The sequence below is a fragment of the Callospermophilus lateralis genome, chromosome 7 (genome assembly GCF_048772815.1).
Source record: "Callospermophilus lateralis isolate mCalLat2 chromosome 7, mCalLat2.hap1, whole genome shotgun sequence".
NCBI lineage: Eukaryota > Metazoa > Chordata > Mammalia > Rodentia > Sciuridae > Callospermophilus > Callospermophilus lateralis.
The window spans coordinates 70,871,189-70,896,936 of record NC_135311.1 but is presented as its reverse complement, the minus strand read 5'-3'; the positions used below and the strand labels follow the sequence as shown (position 1 = coordinate 70,896,936).

General features: G+C 38.3%; 1 protein-coding gene across 4 annotated transcripts in view; it reads right to left on the bottom strand.

Moving 5' to 3' along the window:
- The window catches only part of Kyat3 (kynurenine aminotransferase 3), a 49,142-nt gene extending 23,928 nt beyond the window's left edge, over window positions 1-25,214 (bottom strand). Inside the window, exons 1-7 of one of the 4 annotated variants that reach the window (XM_076862198.1) lie at window positions 25,031-25,214; window positions 21,315-21,379; window positions 18,560-18,659; window positions 6,614-6,672; window positions 5,699-5,843; window positions 3,664-3,813; window positions 100-186 (exon numbers count right to left, since the gene is read on the bottom strand). In XM_076862198.1, coding sequence (XP_076718313.1) covers window positions 100-186; window positions 3,664-3,813; window positions 5,699-5,843; window positions 6,614-6,672; window positions 18,560-18,658 — 540 coding nt within the window. In that variant the 5' untranslated portion in view covers window position 18,659; window positions 21,315-21,379; window positions 25,031-25,214. Of the gene's footprint in view, window positions 1-99; window positions 187-3,663; window positions 3,814-5,698; window positions 5,844-6,613; window positions 6,673-13,344; window positions 13,481-18,559; window positions 18,660-21,314; window positions 21,380-25,030 lie in introns of those variants that run through there. The other 3 variants (XM_076862197.1, XM_076862200.1, XM_076862201.1) reach the window with 3 other exon arrangements.
- Window positions 25,215-25,748: the final 534 nt, after the last annotated feature.

Sequence of the window (25,748 nt, the reverse complement as noted above, 5' to 3'; positions counted from 1 at the left end):
AATTATTTGAAAAGACTCAGAAACTTCATAGTTCCTTTTGACAAAGTAATTGGTATTTTCAAGAATTCTTAAAGCATATGAGCTGAATGGCAAACTTACAGATCGTAGGGGAATAAATACAGGTGTTGCTCCAGCCATTCTCACCATGGGCTCATAGCAGTCATAGAAAGGGATCATTATTATGACCTGAAATAAAAGCAAATAAGAACACAACATGCGAATCCTTATTTTATTGTACAAATATTGTGTATTTACAAGGTACTGTACTATATTCTAAGATGTAGCAGTGAAAAGGGTGGGATTAGCCTTCAGGGAACCAATGTGTGAGGGCAAAAGACTTTGATATAAACTCGTTCATGGAGTCTAAGTTGCTGTCCTCAGTATTTCTGGGAAACCTATACATGGACTTGCAGTGGGGACAATTAAGATGTACATAAAATTTACATGTACATAGGTAGATTTACCAGGGGAAAAGTACCATACCTTTCATTACATTTTTAAAAGGAATATTTATTCTAAGAAAAACTGTTGAGTTTCTTTCTTTGTTAATTTTATTTTTTGGAATTGTGGATTGAACCAAGAGTGCTTACCCACTAAGCTATATACCCAGTCCTTTTTATAATTTTATTTTTATTTATTTTTTTAATTTTTTTTAACATTTATTTTTTAGGTGTAGATGGAAACAACACAATGCCTTTATTTTTATATGGTGCTGAGGATCGAACCTGGGTCCTGCCTGTGCTAGGCAAGCGCTTTATTGCTGAGGCACAATCCCAGCCCTATATTTTTATTTTGAGACAGGGTCTAAGTTACTGAGGGTCTTGCAAAAGTTGCTAAAACTGTCCTTGAACTTGAGATCCTTCTGCCTCAGCTGCCAGAGTGCGGGGATTACAGACAGTGCCAAGAGTTTCTTTATATTTCAAGTTAAAAAATACAATCTAATTGATATATTAGATAGTGATGAGATCATAAGGAAAGAGAACACGGCAATGCTGTCTGGCCTGGACTGCTGATTTACAAACATTACCTTGAGAATAAAGGTGTTCTTTCTTCTCAAAAGTATCTTGTAACAAAGAGCAGATGTAGGGAGATCAGTCAGAATGCTACTGTTCCTGTCTGATACCCACGATTTCCATTCAGGGACACAGTATCTGGACTCTTCTTCTCCTAGTCCTTTAGAATATTCCTTACCCTCGGTTCCTACAAGCTTTCTCCCAGTCACTCCTGGCTGGGCTTCCAGGTTGAGTGGCCCACCTGCCAGCACCCCTAACTTTTTGACCTTCTATAAGGAGAATCTGAACACATAATTTATGACCATCATTACATTCAATTTTTCTTTTTACCTTTTTAAAACCCAGCCATATTTCATGAAAATTTCATCTTATTATAGTTTCCCTATTTAATATGTTGAATAAATTCAAATAAAATTGTTTTTTTTTGAAAGAGAGAGAGAGAGAGAGAGAGAGAGAGAGAGAGAGAGAATTTATTTATTTTTTTTAGCTTTCAGCAGACACAACATCTTTGTTTGTATGTGGTGCTGAGGATCGAACCCGGGCCGCACGCATGCCAGGCGAGTGCACTACCGCTTGAGCCACATCCCAAGCCCAATAAAATTGTTATCTTTGGAATAAAGAGTAAAAATATTTTTATGGATAAAAATGTAGACAAATTATTTTTGAAAAATGACAATAATGTATAATTTCATAAATCTATAACTTTTCTCATTTAACTTTTTGCTGATTAAATGTAATGGTACCCAGTTGCTGTTTTAAATACGCACATTTTACTGTCTGTATTTCTTGGGTTGTGCGCCTTTCACATGGGATTCATATATCCTAAAGGCCCCTTGGCACTAGTCAACTCAGACTAAGTACAGCCTACCAAGTATAGTGGGATAAGCTTGGTGTCAGGAACAAAGGAGGAAAAAGAAACGGAGCAGGAATGAATCCTCCTCCTAGTGGACAATAAGCTCTTCGTCCATCCATGAGGTTCTCAGGAACTAAGATGACCACTTGTGCAACCCTGGTGTGAAACTCAGTGCTCAATACAAGGTGAGAGCTCCATGAAAGAAAATGAACCAGGAAGAAGAGAGGTAGAGTGGACAGGGTGCACCTCACGTCCTTTACCTTTCTGATGGACTAATTCTCTTTTTTGGAAAGTGCACATTGAGCACTCGTTAACATGGGTGCTAGCAGCACAGTAATGGCCAAATTCTCCCAGAACTTATATCCACTAAGAAAGACTTACAATGAATGAGAAGGCAAGTCAATAAATGAGATAATTCTAGATAGCAATACACTATAAAGAAAATAAAATAGGTTAATTTAATAGAGAAGGGCATAAATGTGGTTTCAAAATATTAGATAAAGTGATGAAGGAAGAAAGAGAAAAGAAATCCCAGAGCTGATCTGTGGCTACTCCAACACAGTCAGAGTCTGAAAAAGCAACCAAGGATCAACAGCATCAAGACATGAGATGAGACTTTCCCCTACATTATAGGTTAAAAGAGATTGTGTATATGAGAGTGTGACTGCGGTCCTCAACTTGTTTCTTTAAGTATCACATTGTCTGGCTTAGTGGAGAGAATTTCAGTTGCAAAATAACAATTCAAGATAGAGAGTGGTATCTTGTATAAAGGTGCTATGATGAAGAGCTATAAGAGTTCAAAGAAAGTTAACAATATAGAGCAGAATAAATATTCATACTTCAGACCAGCTTACGCAATGCTACTGTGGAGTGTTCTAGATCTTTATTACCCGGGTTGATGGCTTCTCTCTTTTGTCGCTACTATAAATTATACATTTTCCACCACTGACTAACAAAGCATTCCTCTTAATCCATTTCCAAATCTGTCTCCTCTACACATAGTGAATCCCTTTTAGGTAAAAACTGTCTTTTAAAATGTTCTTTCTCACAGTGCCTAACACATAGGATTCTCGGTAATTTCTGAATACATGAAAGAGGTCAAGAAATATGAAAGCAAGGAATATTAGTAGAACATCAGGGAGGCAGTGGGAAATGGCTATGACAGGTGCCCCCATGTTGATCTTGCATCATGGTACTAATGGCAGAAAGCACTAGAACATCCTGATTTATTTATCTTCACACTGCACAGCGACCTTGATTCTGAGCACAAAAAAGAAGACCAAATACTTGCTGAATGGGTTCAGATTAAAGGTCATTTTTAACTATAAAAACAAAGGATTCTTTTCCCTCATCATTGCTAGCCCTTTCCACCCACTCTTATCTAAGTAGGTTATAAAAATAAGAAAAAAAAACTAATGCAATAAAATGGATGAATCTCTCAGATATAACTATAAACAAGAGAAGACTGACTGGAGTACATGTTGTATAATTCTATTTATGCTAAATAAAAGAGGAGCCAGAGTGAACCTGTTGTGATAGAAGATTCTCCAGGAGAATACAGACTAAGAAGGGGCAGGAAGAAGTTTCTGGGCTGCCGAGAATGCAGGTTATCTTTCTCTAGGTTGTAGTTATGGGGAAATTTACCCAGCTCCACATTCAGGATAATGTGAACTTCATTATGTGTGCATTAGACTTTAAAAGTAATTTAAAATAGAAGAGAATGCAGAGTAAGTAAAAGATTCAAAGGTGGGACAAAAGATAATGATTAATACAGTATTGCAATGCTGATATACTTACTTCATCTCCTTCATCAATTAACCCTTGAATGGCATTAAAAAGAGACCCATATGCTCCTACTGTCACAAGGATTTCTTTATTCGGATTGATTTCTTTTTGATAAAACTTTTCATATAGGCAGGACAGAGCTTTCACAAGTGGCGGATGACCCTGTGAGATTACAAAATAAGAAAAAATCTTGAATTTGATTAAGGAACCTAATTACTTGTGGTAAAGACATGCACACTACTGTTGATGTGATAGCAAATGTTAGGAGAAAAACAGAGTATTACTCATAGTGATTGTCAAGACAGCAGGAGTTGCCAGTCGAGGTGGCACACACCTATAATCCCAGCAGCTCAGGAGGCTGAGGCAGGAGAATTGGGAATTCAAAGTCAGCCTCAGCAACTTAGAAAGGTGCTAAGCAACTCAGTGAGACCCTGCTCTAAATAAAACACAAAAGAGGGCTGGTGATGTAGCTCAGTGTTTAAGTGCCCCTGGGCTCAATGCCCAGTACCAAAACCCAAAAAACAAAAACAAAACAGCAGGAGTTATAAGTAATAACCACTTTCTTTCTTTTTGTGTGTGTGGTACTGGAGATTGAACCCAGGGCATGTGAGGCAAGCACTCTACCAACTGAGCTATATCCCCAGCCCTCCTCTTTCTTTTCTTTTTCCTCCCTCCCTCCCTCCTTCCCTTCCTTCCTTCCTTCCTTCCTGGCATTGAACTCAGGGGCACTTAGTCACTGAGTCACATCCCAGTCCTTTTTTGTATTTTACTTAGAGACAGGGTCTTACTGAGTTGTTTAGTGCCTTGCTAAGTTGTTAAGGCTGGCTTTGACCTCGCAACCCCCCTGCCTCAGCCTCCTGAGCTGCTGGGATCACAGGCATGCGCTATTTTGCTTGGCAACAACCACTTTCATAAGCAAGAAAGAAAGGATTATAAATGTACAAAGTCTGAGGCATGTAGAAATTCCCTTATTTAAAATTTTCTTTTTAATTAACATGGTAATTATACACAATTACAGGGAACAGTGTGATAATTTGATACAAGTATACAATGTACAAAGATCAAAGGGTAAATAGCATTTCCATCTCATTATTTTTTTTAAATATTTGAATCCCTTTTTTCATTTCTCATAAGGCACTTTTTAAATTGATGAATCTAGGTAAAAGTCTCACTTATTGATCTTTTCAAAGAATCATCTTCCAATTTAACTGATTTTCTCTACGGCTATTCACCTCACCTCTAGATGTTCATCATGGAGTTGAATGTGGCTGGGGAGGAGATATGTGGAGCAGGTCTGAGGAGGATCTCCGGGGAGCAGGGATCCCACCCTCTCAACCCTATGACATAGCTAGACGAGTAGAGACAAGACACAGAATGACTTCCTCCATACCTTGTCTTTCCCCATTTGTACACTGTCATAAAAGGCGAAAACAAATGTCCAGCCGTGTGACTCTACTGCTTTTAGCACAACAGATAAGAAGCTATAGTTCAGAGGTTCATTTTAATCTAGAAAATGTGGAAATTTCCAGGCATTTACCACAGAAGAATGAAGAAAAGGGAGGATAGAGAGGAAGAAAGTAACCAATTAGAAATAGGATATTAATTGAGGTCAAAGGTGAGGCTGCATGAATGTTAATGACATTAAAACACACACATACACACACACACACACCCATTTCAAGGAAATATTCTCCCAGGCTGAGGTTGTGGCTCAGTGGTAGAGCACTTACCTCACATGTGTGAGGCACTGGGTTCACTTCTCAGCATCACATATAAATAAATGAATAAAATAAAGTTTCATCAACAACTAATATATAAAGGAAATATTCTTCCTTCTGTTGTTCCCCAAATATACAGATTTGGAAAGTAGAAAAATGAAGGCCCAGACTAAAAGGACTTTCCTAGGAGATAAAGGCAAGGGGGAAAGTATCTGTGGGCTCTGGTTTGGGACAGGGGATCCCAGAAAGCCAACAACACATACATGACAGAAGTCCACACACCTACAGCACAATATAAAACATATGCCTTTAGGGTCCCGATGACTTACAAAGCCCCGTGTGTACTGATTCAGGCTATCGATCAAAGCGACCTTTGATAACTCTTCTTTTACATATGAAGGAGGGGAGATATCTGGAAGGCCTTGGCCAAGATTCACCACAGAGGGATCAGCAGCCAATTTAGTAAATTCAATCCTAAGATTAAAACAATAAGACTTAAATTTAGACTTACAAATTGCAAGTTTCATACAACAATTTTATCACCCACAAACTGAGTTTACCTAATAAAATGATGGCTGAATTAATGAACTTAATGTTCATTTACAGACCCCAACTCCATGATTCCCATATTTTAAATATACACATATAAACACAAATACGTATGTGTGTGTGTGTATGTGTGTGTGTGTGTGTGTGTGTGTATTTATTCCTTTTTTTTTCCCCCTCAACCATTCCTAACTGCTGCTAGGTTGTCAATTGTTAGCAAACAGAACTAATTCTGGGTGCAGTGTCACATGCCTGAAATTCCAGTAACTCAGGAGGCTGAGGCAGGAGCATCCAAGTTTGAGGCCAGCCTCAGCAACTTAGTGAATGAGACCCTGTTTCAAAAGGCGGGGAGAGGGAGGGAGAGGGAAAGGGAGAGAGAGAGAATGAATAAGAAAAGTTCATGAAAAAAAAAAAAAAGAAAGAAAAGTTCATGGTTTAGAAGGAAAGTTCAATGAGAGCATCCATTAAATTAGGTTTTTTTGGTGCCCTATGCCTAGTGCCTAGCAGAGCTTGCTTCATTTGCTAGATGAACACATTAAGGCATGGATGGCTAACTTCCTTTCATTTCTATCTGATGAATGAATTAAATGAATGACTTCAATTTTCAACTATGGATGTAGGTAAAAATCCTCAAATAATTAAAAAAAAAAACCTGGAAAATCTCATCAAATTACTATTGTTTATTCTAAGATACTCACCATACATTACGGTCAAGTCCTTCAATTCTTTTCGCATTTTTGAATTTCAGAGACATTTTCTGAAAGGCATAAACATTGAAAGGATCTTTTACTTTTTTAATCAAAATCTGAGGTCAGTGAATCATGTGTTACTCTTCCTTTTCTGTATTGTCTCTGTGTTAATAGTACTACCACAGAGAGTTCTAGAACACAACCCAAGATGCTGAACATTTCATCTCCTACCTACATTCTAGAATGCTTTTAGTACCTACAATCATCCTACTCTAAAGAGAAAATATCATCCTAATCTAAAAAGTTAATCACTTTAAAGGCCTGAAATGCATTAAAGAGAACAATAATTCTTTAAAAAAAAAAAAAAAAAAGAGAGAGAGAGAGTTTAGCTGGGCATAGTGGCACATAACCTATTATCCCAGTGACTCAGAAAGTTGAATATCACAAGTTTAAGGACAGCCTTAGCAACTTACCAAGGCCCTAAGCAACTCAGCAAGACCCTGTCTCAAAATAAACAAATAAAATGGCTGGGAATGTATCTCAGTGGTAAATTGTTCCTGGGTTAAATCCTTAGCAGTAAAAAACAAAAACAAAAACAAAAACCAACCCATTTAAAAAGTATTTTGAGGCATATCAGATTGTTTTTCATAGGATACACCAAAAGTTCCACAAGACAGGAACTGTTTGTCATCCAGGAAGCACTCAACAAGTGGTCTCAAACTACTCAATAAAGGCTTCCAATTTAATAACAGTTAACATTAAGTACTGCATGTGCACCAGGTACAGATTTCATGCTTCACATAATTATCTTGGTTAATATTCACATCTGCCCTTTCATTATGAGCATATTTACATATGAGGAACAGGAGGCACAGGGAGGATAAAGTTTACACAGCCTTTCACATCTGCCCAAGCCAGAAGCAGTAACATTCACATTCAAATAGTTCAGCCTAGGATTTGAACCCATGCCCTGACTCCAGTTCTGTACTCACAACTGTCAACTTCCACCTGTCTTTTACATAAGAACTCCTAAAAATGTTATTGGGATGCTGTTGCCTCTTAAAAGTATATTGGTAATTTAGTTCAGGTCTACTCATGCCAAGTGAGCTAAAGCTATGGTAGAAAAATATTAGGAATTATAATTATCATACAGCATGCCTTTTTTAGTTCTTTAAATTCTAAAATTAAGTTTATGCTCTCTCTCAAAAGTAACAAATTAGCTTTGAGTTCATTGTTAACAAGCTGGTAGATATAAAAGAATGATTGACAGCATCTTTCCAAAGAATTTTATAATAGAATATTAAAGCAATTTTAATTCAATCAGGGAGGGAGATAATGATAATGGTTATTAAATAGACCATTGTTCTCATTCTAGTCCCAATAATGGGACTAAAAAATACCTTGCTCAGTCTCCCATTTTTAATCTTTGATCCTCCAGTGAAGTAAATCACACACAAATTCTCCAGAGGTTACAGGGTCTTCTAGAATAGATTACGATGAAGTCCCAGCTGAACAGGATGCTACTCTGGAGACTCTAATTATATAACTAAAGAGTCCCAGCATGATAGAGAGAAAAAGATATTTTAACAAATGCCCTTTGCTATCTCTGAAACAATGTCGAGAGCTTAATGATTCATTCAGAATGTGACTGCAAACACAAAGTAGATTCAAATAGATAATTTAGACACTAAGTACAATTTTGATAATTGAACTCAAAAGGCACTTTCAGATTTAATTTTCGTTAACATTTGTATCTAGGCAAGTCTTTCCTCCATTGGCTGCCGCTGCCTATCTCTCCTTCCCAACTCCATGTCTAAGCCCCTCTATTTTGTAGTCTAGATTTTCTTCCTTCTGCACGTGATCTTTCCTTTGCCCCAAACATCATTCTCTACCAATGTTTCTCAACCTCTTTTTCACCCTTGCTCCCCTAAGGAGACTCTTTAACTTTGAGTTCACTGTTCACAAGCTAGTGAGTATAAAAAAATGATTGACAGCATTTTTGCAATAAATTTCCTAATCATCTTCCCTTCACGTAAGTAAATATTAAGGAATAAAATCTTGTCAGATAGGGTTGAGCTTTGGATGGCTACAAAACACTGTTACAACTAAAATTTATTCTCTCTGCAAAGCACCCATTTCCTTAAGGGCAATAATGCCTCTGCTGAGAAGGCAGGTTTCCTACTCAAGCCAATCCCTGTCCCGAAATTCCTGTCCCAGCAGTTGGCCAACTCCTACTTCCTCCTGCCACCTTCAGTCTCAAGTTAATCTTTGTTTCCTGCAAATCCTTCTCAGATTCCCCAAGTCAGGAGCACATGCTCCTCCCATGTGTTCCCATTAAATTCAGTAATTTCCAGCATTTTTTTTACATATTATAATTTTCTGCTTATTTCTATCTGCCCTTAGATTGTTAGAACAACTTGTTCACTGATGTGTGTCAGTATCAGTCAGTGTTCTCTAGAGAAACAGAACCAGTAAAATGTATGGGCTGACAAGTCTGAAATCTGCAGTGTAGGCCCCAGGTGGAGACTCGGGGTGGTGAGGATGCAGCTCAAGTTGAGTTTGAAGGCAGAATTCTCTCTCCCAGAGAGCAGGTGGGGGTTGTCTTTTTTCTTCTAAGGCCTTGGGCTGAATGAGGTTCCTCACATTATGGATATTCTGCCTTCCCCAAAGCCTACTGACTTGAATGTTAATCTCTTCTAAAAAATAACTCTGTGACAACACCTAGACTGGTATTTAAACAGATATCTGGGCTGTGACCTCACCAGGTTGACATTGATACCAATGCATTGGAGATCAGGAACTGGTCCTTGTTCCCAGGTGTTGAAGATTAAAATTCTGAGAAATGCCGATGCAAGCGTAGAAAGCAAGTTTTATTTTAAAAAGGGACAGAGAAGTCTGAAGACTTCTCTGAAGAAAAGGGCCGCCAGAGCTGGGTGTCCGTGGGAGGGAGTGGCCTGTCTCTCTTACACATCCTAGGAACTCACCTCCTTTTAATTATTGTCTTCTCTTTTTTTCCCATGTATGTGTCTGAAGATAGGAAGGAGCAAGAGCACAGAGGTTAATTGTTAGTAATCCATGGTTCTCTCTTTGATAATCAGTCATCAGCCTCTCTGGATCCTATACTGACTGCCTGACCTTTGCCCCTGCCTTAGTTTGCTGAGGAATGTGACCTACCCTTTCCACTTAGGCTGTGTGGGGCTGCAGGCAGATTGCTTTTTGGCTAAGAAAGCATGTGGTGGTCAGCATGGTGGGATCATTTTATAGGATTATTCTCTTAATCTCATGTTCCCACCATTCTCATCTATATGTCCCCTTACAATCTCATCACAGTGTCCAACAGGTGCTACTATACCTAGGTCATGTATTCAACATATATTTGATAAGTATGAAAAAATATCACTCAAGTTAGTTGAATATACGGTGTCATTCAAGTTAAGTTAGGTAGTTCTTTTGTCAGTCAGCTTAAGTTAACTTATGCTGCAGTAACAAATGACTCCAAAGTCTTGACAGCTTAAAATCTCAAAAATTGCTTCTTTGTTCACACTAGATATCCACTGAAATTCAGCTGCTGCTATTCCTTGTCACTGTTGTTCTGAGACACGGATAGTGAAATAGCCTCTATCTGGAACACAACCCATTTTGAGGACAAAACCTCTTAAAAAGTTTCTGCTTGATATATATACATCATTTCAACTCCTATTTTATTTTCCAAAGAGATCTCATGGCAAAGCTACAGAGAATAAAGCTACAGCAAATAATTTTAAAAAACCAAGACAGGAAAGAAGTCTAGAGGTATAAGAGATAGGTGTCTATCACAGGTTGAACAGTTTCCCCTTCAATTTCTTTAACTCCCAGTACCTCAAAATGTGGCCTGGTCTAGAAACAGGCTCACTGAAGATGCAGTTAGTTAAGATGAGGTCATGAGGCGGGTGCTCAGCCACTGTGGCTGGTATCTTTATGGCGGAAGCCTGGACTCAGGTACTCACCCTAAGAAACTTAGGTGAGGCAAAGGCAGGGGTGGGGTGATGCTTCTGACAAACCAAGGAATACCAAAGACTGCTACGAAATGCCCAGAAGACAGGAGAGACATCAAACAGATTCTTCCTTGCAGCCCTTGGGAAGAACTAACTCTGCTTAACCTTTGATCTTTGGCTTTCAGCCTCCAAAACTGTAAAGGAATAAATTTTTGTTGTTTAAATCACTTACTTTGTGGTACTTGAAAACATTTAGGGAAATTAATTCACTGGTGAAAGTCTACAAGACAACTTGCAAAGTTCAAAGACACCAAGATTCAGCAGTAGAGGCAAATGCTCACTGGCTGAGAACTATTTGCTAGAGTAGACCCAGTTTCAGGAAATTAAATTGAACCTGGAACCCAACGGATAAGTAGGTGTGAATCCGACGGACATAAGGGACATCTGTAAGTCTTGTATCATTTTTGGACCCAGAAAACCTGGTGAAGTAACTTTTGCTGTCAGAGAGATTACAGGCCTGGCATGGTTATAGACCACACTGCTATATTATTAACACAAACTGCTGGTGCATCCTAGGACCTTAATATGACTTTTATTAACTTGAAGCTGAAAATGCAGTTTTAGAGATTCTCCACTAGGTGGCAAAATTGGCAAAGGTAAGGAAAAGCTTTAAATTGTTTTCTGTAAAGGTGCTAGAAAAATGAAAAAAATTACCCATGATCCCGAGAGCCTAGTACACCTAAGTTTAAACTGTACATATTTTGAGGACTACGTTCATATATAGGATGGGAGAGGTGCTAGAAAAAAACTTCTCAAATGCTGGACTGAAGCTGGAGAAATCAAGGTTATTAATATCTATATAATATGAGCTATAAATCAAATATTTATCCAAAGAGATCAAAGCCACAGCACCACTTCCCCCCTCAATAGCAACCAGTAATGATAAGGAGGACAAGAAAAGGGCCACAATACAAACAACAAGGTATTCAAAATGGATATGTATGAATATTTTGATGTTTTAACAACCATAGTCACACTTAGTATTCTTCATCCTTCGCATTTATATCACTTCCTAAATGTCTTTTTTGGTTTAAAAAGCATATAAATTTTAAAAAGTAACTTTGGTATACTCTTTCCTACCTTTCCTACTTTGTGTTTCTTTTGTGCAGCATAACTGTGTTGGCTGCGCACGTTTCCATGAGATTCTGTGACTTCTCAGGTGAGCACTGTGACTACCTGAAGGCAGGGGAAGAAACAGTGCACATCCATTCCTTTGAAGCTTCACACTACACTAATCAGATCTCTTTGCATGAGTCAGAAACTCAATCTGGAACAGCTTAAGGAAGAAATGGCTTTATTAGAAAGTTCATGTTACATGGGAAGAGCAGAGATGTGGTCAGACTCAGAGATGAATGTGAAACCATGACCAGGAGCTTGAGCACTATGGGGCTTTGTTGCATGTCTGTTTTATACACTTTCTGTTTACTTTTCCTCATAATAGATGAAGCAGTTGCAATTCCCACTTTACTATTCCAGAAGGACTGAGAGTTGAGCAATTTTTTAAAAAGTTACCATTATTGCTTCACTTTAAAAAAAATCTATCAAACAGGGTATAATGGTACATGCCTATAATCCCAGTGGCTCTGGAGACTGAGGCAGGAGGATTGAAAGTTCAAAGCCAGCTTCAGCAAATAATTGAGGCCCTACGCAACTCAATAAGACCCTGTCTCAAAATAAAAAAAAAAAAATGAAAAGGGCTGGGATGTAACTTAGTGGTGAACTCCACCCTCTGCCCCACACAGGTTCAATTGACCCTGGTACAAACAACAACAACAACAACAAAAAAAACCTTAGTAAGATATCATTTAATGGGCTCAAAGATATTTTTTCAGTTGAGTCCCAGAATGGGAGAAAATATTTACAATCACATAATCATATATCTTACAAGAGACTTTCATACAGAATATACAAACAACTTTTATAACTTAGTGAGAAGACAGTCCAATCTAAAATGGGCAGAAAATTTGACATCCTCTTCACCGAAGATATAAAACTGGCCAAAAATCATATTAAAGGATGCTCTATATTGTTAGTCATCAGGGAAATGCAAATTAAAATCAGTGAGATGGCACAAGATACCCAGAAGAATGGCCATAGATACCAAGTGCTGGCCAGGGTGTAGGGCAGTTGGAACTCCTTATAGCCTGCTGAGAATAGAAAATACCACAACTACTTTAGGAAATGGTTTGGCAGTTATATAAAAATTAAACATACATCTACCACACCCCAGCCATTCTATTATTAGATAATTATTGAAGAGAATGAAAACCTATGTCCATATAATGGATTGTACACAAATGTTCACAATAGTTCTATTCAGAAAAGCCAAAACCTGGAGGTACTCAAAGACTCATCAACAGGTGAACAGAAAAGCAAATGATGCTATATTCGTATAACACCCAACAATAAAAAGGAAGGAACTACTGATACAGTACATCAGAAGTGAATTTCAAAATCATGAAAATCATAAGCAAAAGTGTATATTACATATTTTATATTTATATAAAAGACAAAAGAAATACAAACTAATCTATGGTGATAAAGAGCAAATCAGCAGTGTGAGAGATGAACTTCAAAAGAACATGGGAAAACTTTTAAGGTCAGTGGAAATGCTCCCTATATTTATTGCAATGGCGATTCCATGTTATATCCATCCACCCAAATGATTATCGAGTTGTAATTCTAAACAGATGTAGTTTATTGTACCTTGATAAAGCTGAGATAAAGAGTTGCCATGATGTTTCAAAACCATACCCTCTTTCTTCCTCTGGACAAATGCTCCTCAAGCAAGCAGGCACTAGCAAAATCATCTCCCCAATTTAAGTTGCTTTCCAAGGTATGACTACATATAAAACAACAAAACAAAATCCAAACAGACAAATTACTTTCTTTGGCCACTAGATGGCATAGTAAAATAGCAGAATGTTCCTGCAGTAGTCAGAAGAACTGAAATGAACAGAAGTTAAAATGCAAGGCAGGGCAAGATGACTTTAAAGACATAAAAGGAAAAAGCCAATTATAAAGGACTTAAAGGTGTGCGTATTTAACTGCAACTTTTAGGCAACACATATTTAGTTGCTTTCTTTTGTACATGATATATTGTAGCTATTCAACATTCCTTGATTGAACATTTAAAAGAGTGAAAGGGAAGGAATTTGGACTCCCTCTAAGATGTAATATACTGTAGGAAAAAATGCATACTTCAGCGAAAAACCATGCACTGGCCATACTGAGATAGGTGGGCTTGAGGATAGAAAAGAAACCCTTAGTAGATGGAGACCCATATTTCTCTGAGCATGACCAGCCATGATTGTCTCTTTAGTCAAACATATAAAACCTCCAGAGTATTCTTGGACCAGGTCAACTATAACAAAACCATAATCCATTTAAATGTCATGAAATTCGAAGACCTACACAATGTGATCACAACTAATTTATGGCTAGACTGTTTAATTAGAAAGAAACATTCCGAACCCCCAATATCAAATGATTGACAAGGGATTTGATTCTCACAAAAGCTTGCCTGGGAAAGTGCACTTCCCAGAAAATCCCAAACATAGTGGGAGAGCTCAACCCTAGTTGGGTCACTGGTCTTCTCTGGGAGGCAGGAGCATCTCCACCTGCCTTAGGGGTATGTAGACCTTAGCTTTACAGTCCTGTAGCACATCCTTGCTTTTGCTAAGCTTTTACACTTTCTGAAATTCCTCTCAGCAGAGTAAGTCAAGAACCCACCTGGATCTAGGTGAGGTCTCTGTCCCCTTGAAGAGACCTTCTCAGACCATACCTAGTGACAATACTATATACCCTTATAGGGCTAATTCTAGCAGGACTGGAATTTACTTTTGAGTATTTTGCACTTTTTAAAATTGAAGGTGACTGACAGGCAAAATTCTGGTTCTGTTGTTTTGATTGACCTTTCTGTCAGCTCTGTGGAAAAACCAGTTTGAAATTCATTTCCTTTATCTCAAAATACCTGTTTGCTTTTGAGTTTTCCTTTGAACACATCCTAATGTCTGTCTGGTTTCCTCATATGATTTAAGTAAAATAAATACCTTTAAAGAATATCCACTTTTAGATTTGCATGAATCATGATTTGACTTTTTCTGAAAATCATCTTTTAATAGTACAGAGAAATGGGCTAACCAGAAACAAGCCTTTCTTGGAACTTCAAAACTGCATAAATATATAAATGAAATACCAGAAAATGTGAAGTTAGGTAAGCCAAGAATAAAAAATTAGATTGATTCCCTTTAAAAATTAGGTCCAAGGAAAGATCTTAAAAGAGTGTTTGAATAAGGCCCTCACCCATACCCACAGGTCGGGCCCTTTGTCTGTCTAGACTCTGCAATCTTCTGGTCCTCAGTCATAGCTAATTGCATTAGGGTTGGGCAGAGTCAAGTGAAACCAATCAGGACAATTCCTGGAAATGCGGATTTGAGAGAGAGGGAGAGGTTAAGTTTTGCTGGGCACTCTACCAGGAAGACAGGTAAACCTGGACCTGGGGCAAGCGTGTGCAGTTCCTCACAGACACGTCATGCTCTGTGCCCTATAATTTATGCCTCCGTTCAAACGAAAATCCCCAAGGTTATTTAGTGCACAGAGCTCTGAAGCCAGATAGATCTTGGTTCCAATGAGACATCAAAATTGCTAGTGTGCAAAGTAGGCAGGATATATGTCTTCTCTGAAATCCAATTTCCTCCTCATTTGTTAAAAAAGAAAATGAATGTCCCATGTAAGTACCGTGGTGATTAAATGAGGCAAGTCTGTAAATGGAAAAGTAGCTGTTTGTATATAACAGATACTAAAAGCTAGTGTCCAATAAGAGATGAAGATCCTTGTAGACATAAATAAGATGATTAACTGTAAACAAAAGAGTACAAGCAATTTGCCTATGGGCTGCATCTGCAACAGATACTGTTTCCACATCCAAAAAAAAAAAAAAAAAAAAAAGAGGTTGATTTCTTTAGGGAAGGATGGACTGCAGGAGAAAGAAAAGTGTCTCAGTTGCTACAAAAGGAATGTTACTTTTGTGCTTCTCTGAAGGGCATTTAAAATTTTAAAGTTCCTTTAAAAAAATCCAAGCCTTTTTTTTTTTTTTTTTTTTTGAGCAGTTTTAGGTTCACAGCAAAATTGAGTGCAAAGTACAAAGTTCCCCCACACCCTTTCAGCACTTCCCAGAAAATCCCATATATAGTTGGAGAGCTCACCAGCAACAACACACCCTCTATTGGAATGATTTTCAGGTAAGGCTTAGTCATTCAGATGGCAATTTTCAGCCCATTTAAGTTTTCTAATCTCTATTAGTAATTGGCTGACTATATTTCCTCAAAACATCCTCCAAATATTTATCAAACTAATTTTCTGAATCTCCCTTGCTTCCTTTCTTTCTTGTCTATCTATCTGTCATATACTGATTAATACATGTTTCTGGCCTTCTGGCATCAGAGGATAATATACATTTTATATTACCATTTCTTTCTTTCTTTCTTTAAAAGATACAGGGTCCATGTTGCCCAAGCTGGCTTCAAACTCTTGGGCTCAAGCTTTTTCCCCCTGCCAGTTTCCTGAGTAGCTGGCATCATAGCCAGGTTCCAATACCTCCTCCCCACTCCACCACCCAGCTCTATTTTCAAATTTCTAGGCCTTAATACCTATGTGCTAAAATAGGGGATTGAGAGTGGTTTTTCATCTAGGTTCCTCTTGTTTTCCGTTCTTGCTACATAGCAGTATTTTTTCTCTTTTGTATTAAAAACAATATTTACTTAAAATTACAGAATAAGATGTTTTCATGTAAAGAGCAAATAAAACAGAAAAAGTATAGTCCATTCCACATTCTATTCCCTCTTCAGAGGTAATCTTCATAATAAATTTTTAATGATTAAGGATGGTGTTGATATAAAGAAATTTCTAGTGAAGGTGAGTTTACAGTAAGTGTTCTGGCTCGTTCTGAAAACTCTTTGAGATGGGTGTCTTGTAAATTGCCCAGGATGGCCTTGAACTTGCAATGCTGGGGCCTAGTTTCCTTAGCAGTAGGGATTTCAGGAGTGGGACACCATACCCAGCTTTACACTGACCATTTGCTGATGAATGGGAAGAATAGTTATTTCTCTCTTTATATATGTGATTATTTTAGATGCAAATCCTCTGAAAAAATGCAGGGACTTTTTTTGATGAGATCCTTAAGAAGGTACTACCATATTAGAAACAGGTTATCAGTTACTTAAAAATTAAACATAAAGGCGCTGCATAACCCAACCATTCTATTGCTGGGTTTGGAAAGGGTTGAATTGTATCTCAAATAATCTGCAAGTTGGAATAATACATTGTCAGTGATTCTTGCTGAGGATGGACATCAGAATCACCTGGAAAGATTTTATTTTTCAAAAACACTCCAGACTTATAGGATGACTCCAAACTTACATATCTCAGGATGGGTCCTGGGCATGTGTAGTCTAACAAAGTTCCATGAATTATAAGTGCACTGTCACACATGCACCCTTCTTAGTCCCTAGCTTCCTATGATCACCTTGGTTGGGCATACCCTCTTCCATGGTTTTAACCAGCTTCTATGTATGAGAGCACTGACCTGAATCAAGGTAGCTATGCTGTCACTAAAGAGGAGGGGAGGAGCAAGATGCTTATGAGACAGTTCATAGTTTTACATGTAGAAGTTAATGATGTTTTTTTATGAAAATTTATTTTAAATGTATATAAAAGTAGAGATAAAAATTAGGTGGAACATAGTATTTCTAATATTCTATTGTTATTATTATTATTTTTTTTACAAAATGTCAATTTGATACAACTCAATCTAATATAAAATACTCCTATACACATAACCTAGATTCAATAATTATCAAGACTTTGTCTCACTTGTGTATCTTTTCCCCTTTTCTCTTCTTTGATTGCTAAGTAATTTTTAAAGAAAATCCTGAACCGTAACTCATCCTAACCCTATATACTTGGCATGTATCTCTGAAAAATAATGACATTTTTAAAAATATCATTGCAATGTAATTAACACCTAATTAACAATAACTTTTTGGCATCACTTTATAACCAGTCCACATTTACAATCCTCTGATTTTCTTTAAAAAGATTTTATAAAGAGGCAATTTAAAATTGTTACATAAAAATCGCAGGAAAAAAAATCTTAAAAAAAAAAAAAAAAATCAGGAGACCATTGTTTTGGACTAACTTTCCCAAGAGAACAAGCTAAAAATCAGCATGGAGGCACATGTGGGTTGTTCTAAAGACCAAGCTGAAACTAAGCTGTTTAGCATCAGGATTAGTGATTAAAGCCAAATTCCCCAAACAAGCCAGTTTCCATTGGCATAATAATGAAGTTCCTCTACCATAACTGCGCCCCTACCCCCCCACACACACACACACTGGTAACCTGCATTGCTAGAAAAGTAACCTTGAAATGACCAATCTAATTTCTTCCTTTCTTGATCCTGCTTTCTTCAGCCCTTTTCTGTCTTTTGTTCTCCTAGGCCCACTGGAAAACTTAATCCATGAAATGAAATGCTGCCCAATTCTAGAATCAAAATTAAAGCAATTCAGATCTTTAAACAAATTTTTTAAAAAATATTCTCATTTGACAACATATGGGTAGAAAGTGTCAAGTTCCTAAATGAGGTCCACACATTGTATTTGGTGGTTATGGTTCATAAATCACTTCTCATCCAGAGCAGTCCCTCTAAACCCGCCCCCCCCCCCCCCCCCCCCCCCCCCGCTGCTTGTTCCCACTGACTTATAGAAGAAATTGGCTCAGCTATCAATCATGTGGTCTGACCCACATTCTGGATTGGTTTCATTTTCCATGATAACACTTCAAAAATTACTCAAGAAATTGTATCTTTTTTGAGATTGCAGAATATGTACAATAGTTTATCAGTCTGTGATAAGTGATACCTACAGCAGAAGTAGAGAATCCAAGGAGTTTTGAAGAATAAATGGTCTTTAGAAATTCTGTTCTACTGCCAAGGGAGCAGAGTCTCCTCTGGGCCAAAAACATGCTACAGGAGAAAAGAAAATTGAAAGAGGCAGTAAATACAGAATAGTTACATCATTGTTAGACACCTTGCTAGCTAATAGACCACAAACTTATGGAAAATATAAATAGTCATTTAAAAAAAATTTTAGATGTTAATGAACTTTTACTTTTTTTTCATATGTGGAGCTGAGAATTGAACCCAGTGCCTTACACATGCTAGGCAAGCGCTCTACCACTGAGCCACAACCCCAACCCATAAATAGCCATTTCTGATAACTGAACTACCATGATTGTTTCCCTTTGAACTTTCTGTGATGTAACCTCTCATCACTAGAATCATTCTATAACTTTATTCTTATGCAAATCTGTATTGCAAAAGAAATGAGCATGTTATCATAGTTAAAATGGAGTTTGTGTCAACCTTAACAAAAAAAACAAGTAAATAAAGCTGGGAGGTTATGAAGGAAAGGGTCTTATGCAGGACCACCTCATACTAACTATCAAAAAAGCTGTTGAAGCTGGGGTTGTGGCTCAATCGCAGAGTTCTTGCCTAACATGTGTGAAGCACTGCATTTGATTCTTAGCACTGCACATAAATAAATGAACAAAATAAAGGCCCATCAGCATCTAAAAAAATATTTTAAAAAAATGCTGGCATGGTGGCACACACTGTAATCCCAGCTAGTTGAGAGGCTGAGGCAGAAGGATCAAATTCAAGGCCAGCTTGGGCAATTTAGCAAGACCCCTTCTCCAAAAAAAAAAAAAAAAAAAAAAAAAGAAAGAAAGAAAAAAAAAAGGCTGGGCTGAGGATGTAGCTCAGTGATAGAGCACATCCCTGGTTGAAATCCCCATATGGGGGATGGAAAAAAGATTTTACTCAGAGATTATTCTCTCAAGTATATTAGACTGCTGTGCCAGTGGATGACATTCCTCTATTTCTCATAGTTAATCAAACCTTACCCAAGGGGATATAATCTGTGGACTCAAAGGGCCCACTGAAGCTAAGGGTACAGAAGCTTGAGCTGTGTAAAATAATACAGTAGATGTTTCTTAAAAATGGAGGGTGTAGCTCAGTGGCACAGTATGTGCTTACTATGCATGAAGCTCTAGGTGCAATCCCTACCATCATCAAAAAAAAAAAAAGAATCTAAAATCCTGCTCTCATCAATAAAATCTCAACTTTTTTTTTAAAGAGAGAGAGAATTTTAACATTTATTTATTTTTTTAGCTTTTTCGACGGACACAATATCTTTCTTTGTACGTGGTGCTGAGGACCGAACCCAGGCCGCAGGCATGCCAGGCGAGCGCGCTACCGCTGGAGCCACATCCCCAGCCCCATAAAGTCTCAACTTAAAAGATTGCTTCTAAAAAGGTCTTCTCTGCCCATGTAACCTGTCATAGCCTCTCAGCTATTTTGTGTTACACAAACATATTAATAATTCTCTGTAGAGCATTTATTGTTTGGCTGGTTACTTATTTACTCAATGACCAATTTAGAACATAAACTAAATCCATCAGGAAGGACCTGGTGTTTTAAATTCACCACTGTAGAGTAGGACTTGGTGGCTCATACCTATAATCCAGCAGAGGGGAGGGAGGCTGAGGCAGGAGGATTGCAAGTTCAAAGCCAGCCTGAGCAACTTAGCAAGATCCAGTCTTTAAATAACACTGGCTGGGATTTGGCTCAGTGGCTAAGTGCCCTTGGGTTCAATCCCGGGTACAAAAAAAAAAAAAAAATTCACCACTTTATTATGTATCACACTATGCATTCAACTAAATAATTGTTGAATGAGTAAATTAACCTGTGAAATTACATTGAAAATCAATGATATAATGTAGCTATTTATGAGAAAATTCTTTTTGAAATATTACCTTTTTGTAAACAGTTGCCCATTACATTTTATGTCCTTCAAGACTAAGGCAAGGTTTCATGAATCTAGACATGATTATTCTTGTGACACTAGCTGTTTGGAAAAAAGTTAAAAATATTTTGTGTATGTGTGTGTGTGGTACATGCTAGACAAGTGCTGTACCCACTGAGCTACATCCCCAGCCCTTTTAAAATTGTATTTTGAGCTAGGCACCATGGTGCCAAGCCACTTGAGATGCTGACACAGGAGAATTGCAAGTTCAAAGATAGCCTCAGCAATTTAGTGAGACTCTGTCTTAAAAAATAAAAAGGGCTGGGAACGTGGCTCAGTAGAAAAGTGCTCCTGGCTTCAATCTCTGGTACCAAAAGAAAAAGAAACTAATTTTGAGACAGGGTCTTGCTAAATTGTCAAGAGTGGTCTTGAATTTACATCCTCTTACCTCAGCCTCCAGAGAATCTGGGATTACAGGCATGGAAAAAGATATTAATTGGACTAGATGGTACAGTTAGCTTTAAGGAAAGATATTACCAAAAAACAGGAACTATGTTGAACAATCATCAGTATAAGATTTCTTTAATTTTAGGACAATAATTTTTTCAGCAAATAAATGCCCATTTGAGTTCAGCCTGATTTCTTTGGTATTTAAACAAAGTATAAACAAAATATTTTCTTGCAAGTAGAAAAATGTTTTAACTTCTTGAGATAAACAAAGGGGGAGAAAAGGACTAAGATTATTGGGACAACTTCTATTCAAAAAAGGTTTCTGTCTTGGGCTGGGGATGTGGCTCAAGCGGTAACGTGCTCACCTGGCATGAGCAGAGCGCTGGGTTCGATCCTCAACACCACATAAAGATGTTGTGTCCACCAAAAACTAAAAAATAAATATTAAAAAATTTTCTCTCTCTCTTAAAAAAAAAAAAAAAAAGGTTTCTGTCCCTGCACAAGTCGCTGACTTGCTGAACCTGATGTCTGTTTTTCATATTCTTTTCTCCTCTTCAAAATAGCTAAATAAATCAATCTTCTACCTCACTAATGTTATTTATCTATTTTTCCCCCAAAACAGATCAATCAATGAATCCCTGGCTCAAAGGTAATCTCCAGAAGATACTGTTAAGTCACACTGGTTGGTCACCTGTGGGTTCAGGCTGCTGCTCAGAAGATGAGATTTCCTCCCAGGTAGGGTGCACCATGCCCTTGAACCTCCAGGTCTCAGTAACCATCTTAGGAAGTTGCCCCTCCATCTATCTGTTTTAATCTAGAAATTCCAAAGCCAAAACCCTGCATTCCTCTCCCTTACTCTTCTACAGCACATCACCTCCATAATCTGATGTACCCCTTGCTTAACTGACCTGTCTCTTCATTTTCTTTCACTTTCCAAACCTTTCACTGTATATTTGGAACAGCTGCACCATAATCAGCATATTCAATCGTATTTTTGTTCTTAGAGTATTCCACCTCTTTGCTTTAACTCAAATTTTATTGTTCCCCCAAAACACCAAGTCTATGTTCTCAGCATTGCCTTTTTATAGGCTCTATGTACTTTTTTTCTTTCTCATTATCTCACTATTAATTCTAATGCCTTCAGAGATAACCCATTAAACAAGAACTTACTAGTTCTTTATAACAAGAATACCTAAAGTCTACTCTTAGCAATTTTCAATTTTATAAAACATTCATATTAACCATAGTCAACTACCTCTTTCCTGCTGTTTGGCCATTGACACTATTCACTGGATGGCTTCACTAATGTTATCTCCTGACCTGCTGATAACTTCCTATCATTCATTAAGGAGATGTCTCTAGGTAACCGTTTTCTTCTCAACCCCAAGAACTGTGATTATTCTAGGTAATTCTAATGCCTTCAGAGATGACCCATTAAACAACTGACACTCCCCTTGTCTGTTGCTCTTGTCCTCTGTTCCACTTTGGTCACTCGTTCCTACAACCATACTCTGTACCTTGCCACCCCAATACATTTAATTTTAAAATAATTAATTGAAGCATTTTTCTTCTCAACCATTGTTTTAATCAGCCTTTTTGCAGTTGTGACTAAAAGATCTGACTAGAACAATTTTAGGGGAGGAAAAGTTTATTTTGTGGCTCAAAATTTCAGAGATCTCAGTCCAAAGCAGCTGGCTGCATTCCACCGGGTTCTAGGTTAGGCTGAACATCATGGCAGAAGAGTATGGGTAGAAGGAAGCAGCTCACATGATGATCAGATATCAGAGAGAGAGACTCTACTCGCCAGATACAAAATAAATACCCCAAAGCCATGCCCCCCAACGCTCACCTCTTCCAGCCACACCCTACCTGCCTTCAGTTACCACTCAGTTAATCCCTATGAGGGGATTAATTCACTGACTGGGTTAAGGCTCTCATAACCCAATCATTTATTCTCTACACCTTCTTGCATTGTTTCATGTGAGCTTTTGGGGGACACCTCACATCTAAACCATAACAACCATAAACTACTCATCCTTCAACTTGCCTAATTATTCCAACTTTCAGTATTCTTCACTATCACCAACATCTTCAGGAAGTTTCCTCTCCTTTTTTCCAATCAGCCTCACCTTCCTTTATTTCTCAGTTTACATGACAATTTCTCCACATTAACAAGGCTCTTGATAATGCTCTAAGTCCTTTTGGCTTTCATTCATGTTTGTAAAAACCTAGCACTGGATGAACTCAACCAGTGTCTGTTTTCCCATAATCCATTCAGCTGTGGACTGCTGAAGAAAACCTCATGGATAGATTTTCTGGTTGCACCACAAATTCATATGGTCATCAATCTCAAATTGGCCCTCAACACTTTCCAGCATTGCTACTATATTTTATAGGCTATACTTTTATACTAAAAAAGGATATATATATATATATATATATATATATATATATATATATATATTATATATAATATGTATATATACATACACACATATGTGCATGTGTACATATATATACATGTAATATATTAGCTTATTTTGCTATCTCTCTAGTCTCCAATAAGCAAAATAAACAAATTTGAATGTCATTAAAAGTCAGAAAAAAATCAAAAGGCATCTATTCTTAGTAATATTTTCAGTTCATTTTTCTAGTTTCTCCCAAAAACCAATAATCTATGAAGAAAACAAGGCAAATGTGAATCAGAGTGATCGAGTCAATCTTTTTAAAAAAAATTATTTTATTTATTTATTTGTTCTAATCTAATCAATCTTATCATGATGTATTGTACATAACGTAAACTGCACCTTCAAATACACATGGTCAATAGAAAAGTCAAACAGTCAATTTATTATCACTGGAGTAGACTGTTTAAAGGCAGAAGGTGTAGATTTGGAGGTGATCCGAAGCTGAGAAGGCTCAAAGATAGGCAAACAATCAAAATAAATTTGAAAAAAGTTGTTAATGTTCTGGATTTAAATTCAAATTATGACATTATAACTGCATATGGGATAGGAAGGAAGAAACTTAGTTAATTTGACCAAGTCCAGAATGCTCAGGCTAACTACAACCTCAAGGAATAGTAACAAGAGGCAACCGCAGAAAGGACTAGTGTTAAAGCACAGTACAGAATGTTAACAAAAGTCTGGCCAAGAGAGATTGTTTTTGCTTCATGCTCTACCTGTTAGTCTGCTTCTAAAATGCTTATAAGGCTTACTGATGGCAACAGAGGGTGACCAAGGTGCTGCAGAGGGTGAACAAGGTGTTGGCTGCGGAAATACAGTAGAAAGAAGTCTCAAAGCCATGTCATTACAGCAAGAGTGGAACTTTAATTTAAAGCTAATTGGCACAGATTTAAGGGCCATCATACAGAAGTTGCTGAAATGCTGTTATATGAAGTGGGATTCGTATAATTATGAAGTTCTCCAAAGGTAAAAAGCATGGCTGACTGGTGAAAGTTAGCAAGCATCAGGTTTTAGACATTAGGTAAAATTCTCTAAACAGTGAGCAAGATGTCCCAATTCTCTCTTAGGCAGCGCCTAGGAGACCGAGGGTGGGAGGCAGGTGTTTTGCAATAGTCAGAGGTTCAGAACTCTAGAATGGTTCGGTCCCCAGAAGCAACAAGATTGGTCGTTGCTTTTCTACTTTCAAAACTCTGGATTTCACTAAGATTCACTTATGTAGCAAGTTAACAGCCTTCGTTTCCCTTTTCAAAATTTTAGAATTCGGTTAAGAATGAGTTGGAGTCAGTGTTGTATTTCCAGACTGCTTTTCCAAATGCCCGAATGGCAAAATCAAGGGTAAAAGGTTCAAGACGTTGGCTGGGTCCAGGGTACCCCCACTGCGAGGTCACTCATCTTGGCATTATTCCTTCTCTAGAGAAAAGGGTTAATCCCAGGGCGGACCCTCAGAGGCCGCCCTGGCAGTCAGCCAAATCCGGGCCCAGGGTCCAGTCGCCCGCTGGCGCCTCGGTTCTGCAGGGCGAGTTCGAGTCAGATGGACATCCAGCTCCTACCCTGCCCTCTGCAAGCTGATACCGCCACGCCACCGCGCACCGCGTGGCCGCATCCAGCACACTTACCTTGCTTCCCGGGGCTCCAATCCCGCAACGGAGTGAGGAAACGATTTGAACGTCCGGGAGGAGGCAGGAGGGATAAACTCGGGTCCCGGATTGGCTGCGAGGTTGGCGGATCCCGGACTAGAGTCGCCGGATTGCTCAAGGATGGGGGGGTGGAGGTTGCGGAGCTACCGGGAGAGCGGGGGCGGGCCGGAGGCGGGCCTGGATGTGGCCCGGGATTGGCCCAGGGGTCTGGACTGAAGGTACAGATTGGCTGCGAGATCCGCCCGGCTCCGGAATCGGGCCACAGCGCAAGGGACCCGAGTAGGGGGCGGGGTGGGGGCGTGGACTGGGGTACGCGTGAAGATTGGATAAGGAATGTCAAAGGCCCAGTGCTCGGATTGGATATATGTGACTGATGAGGGAGGGTTGCAGACCAGGACCAATTGCGCAGGGCTGTAAGACAAAGGCTGGTTTAGAAGGAGGGTTGGCTCCTGCCCCCACAACTTGGTCACAGAGTGGATTTAGGTTTGGAAAAGTGCCGAGAGAAAAACGAGCCTGAAGAATGTGAGAAAAAGGGTTGGAGATGTAGAGGTGTTTGTCATCTGCGATGGGATGAGGGACTAGGAACTTTACCTTTTTGAACAATAAAACGAGTTTCATCAAAGAACTGAGAATAAAGAAGGACGCAATACTTAAGGAGGCAGATATACGACTCTTGAAAAAATTAAGAACGAAAATG